The sequence below is a fragment of the Cystoisospora suis genome (genome assembly GCF_002600585.1).
Source record: "Cystoisospora suis strain Wien I chromosome Unknown contig_708, whole genome shotgun sequence".
NCBI classification, from domain to species: domain Eukaryota; phylum Apicomplexa; class Conoidasida; order Eucoccidiorida; family Sarcocystidae; genus Cystoisospora; species Cystoisospora suis.
The window spans coordinates 637-1,168 of NW_027153509.1; the positions used below are offsets into that span (position 1 = coordinate 637).

The 532-nt window shown below is 48.7% G+C and overlaps 1 protein-coding gene across 1 annotated transcript in view; it reads left to right on the forward strand.

The window, feature by feature from the left end:
- Nucleotides 1-223: 223 nt before the first annotated feature.
- CSUI_001768 (uncharacterized protein) overlaps nucleotides 224-532 on the forward strand; it is a gene marked incomplete at its 5' end in the record, with an annotated part of 3,893 nt that continues 3,584 nt past the window's right edge. Inside the window, one exon of the mRNA XM_068061973.1 lies at nucleotides 224-497. Coding sequence (XP_067926038.1) covers nucleotides 224-497 — 274 coding nt within the window. The remainder of the gene's footprint in view (nucleotides 498-532) is intronic.

Genomic DNA, 532 nt, shown 5'->3' on the forward strand with positions numbered 1-532 from the left:
GTCTTTCTTTTGTCTAATTGTGCTGAGGGCATCTCCTAGGTTATCTCCTAGCTAGTCATAGCTCGCCTATCTCATAGGTAACCAAAGCTCGCTCATGTGATAGCTATATCTATACAAATAGATGAGCGTTTCACCGTATGTTAAATCATGAAACGAGTCTCTTGCCTATGTGAATCTCTGTCTCTTTCACTTTCTCTCTCTCTNNGTTGTTTCTCAACTCAGTCTTCTCGCATTGATTGGACCTCAGTACGGAACTGCAGCAACAGCAGGAGGGCCAGCAGCTGCTTCTTCAGCAGCCCCCCAGACATTAGGAGGGACGACTACTGCGAGCCTTCCCCCTCTCAACCCGAATAATACCAATCCAAATGCTAGGACTCAGGCACCTTCTCTCGGACTGACCTCAGGCCATCTTTCAACTACCGATCTTCAACTCCTTCATCAGCAGCAACAACAGCAAGCTGCTGCGGGAGGAATAGGCTTACTTCCAGGTTACGGAGGTGCCCCCCCTGGTCCTTCTCCTTCTTCTTCTTCT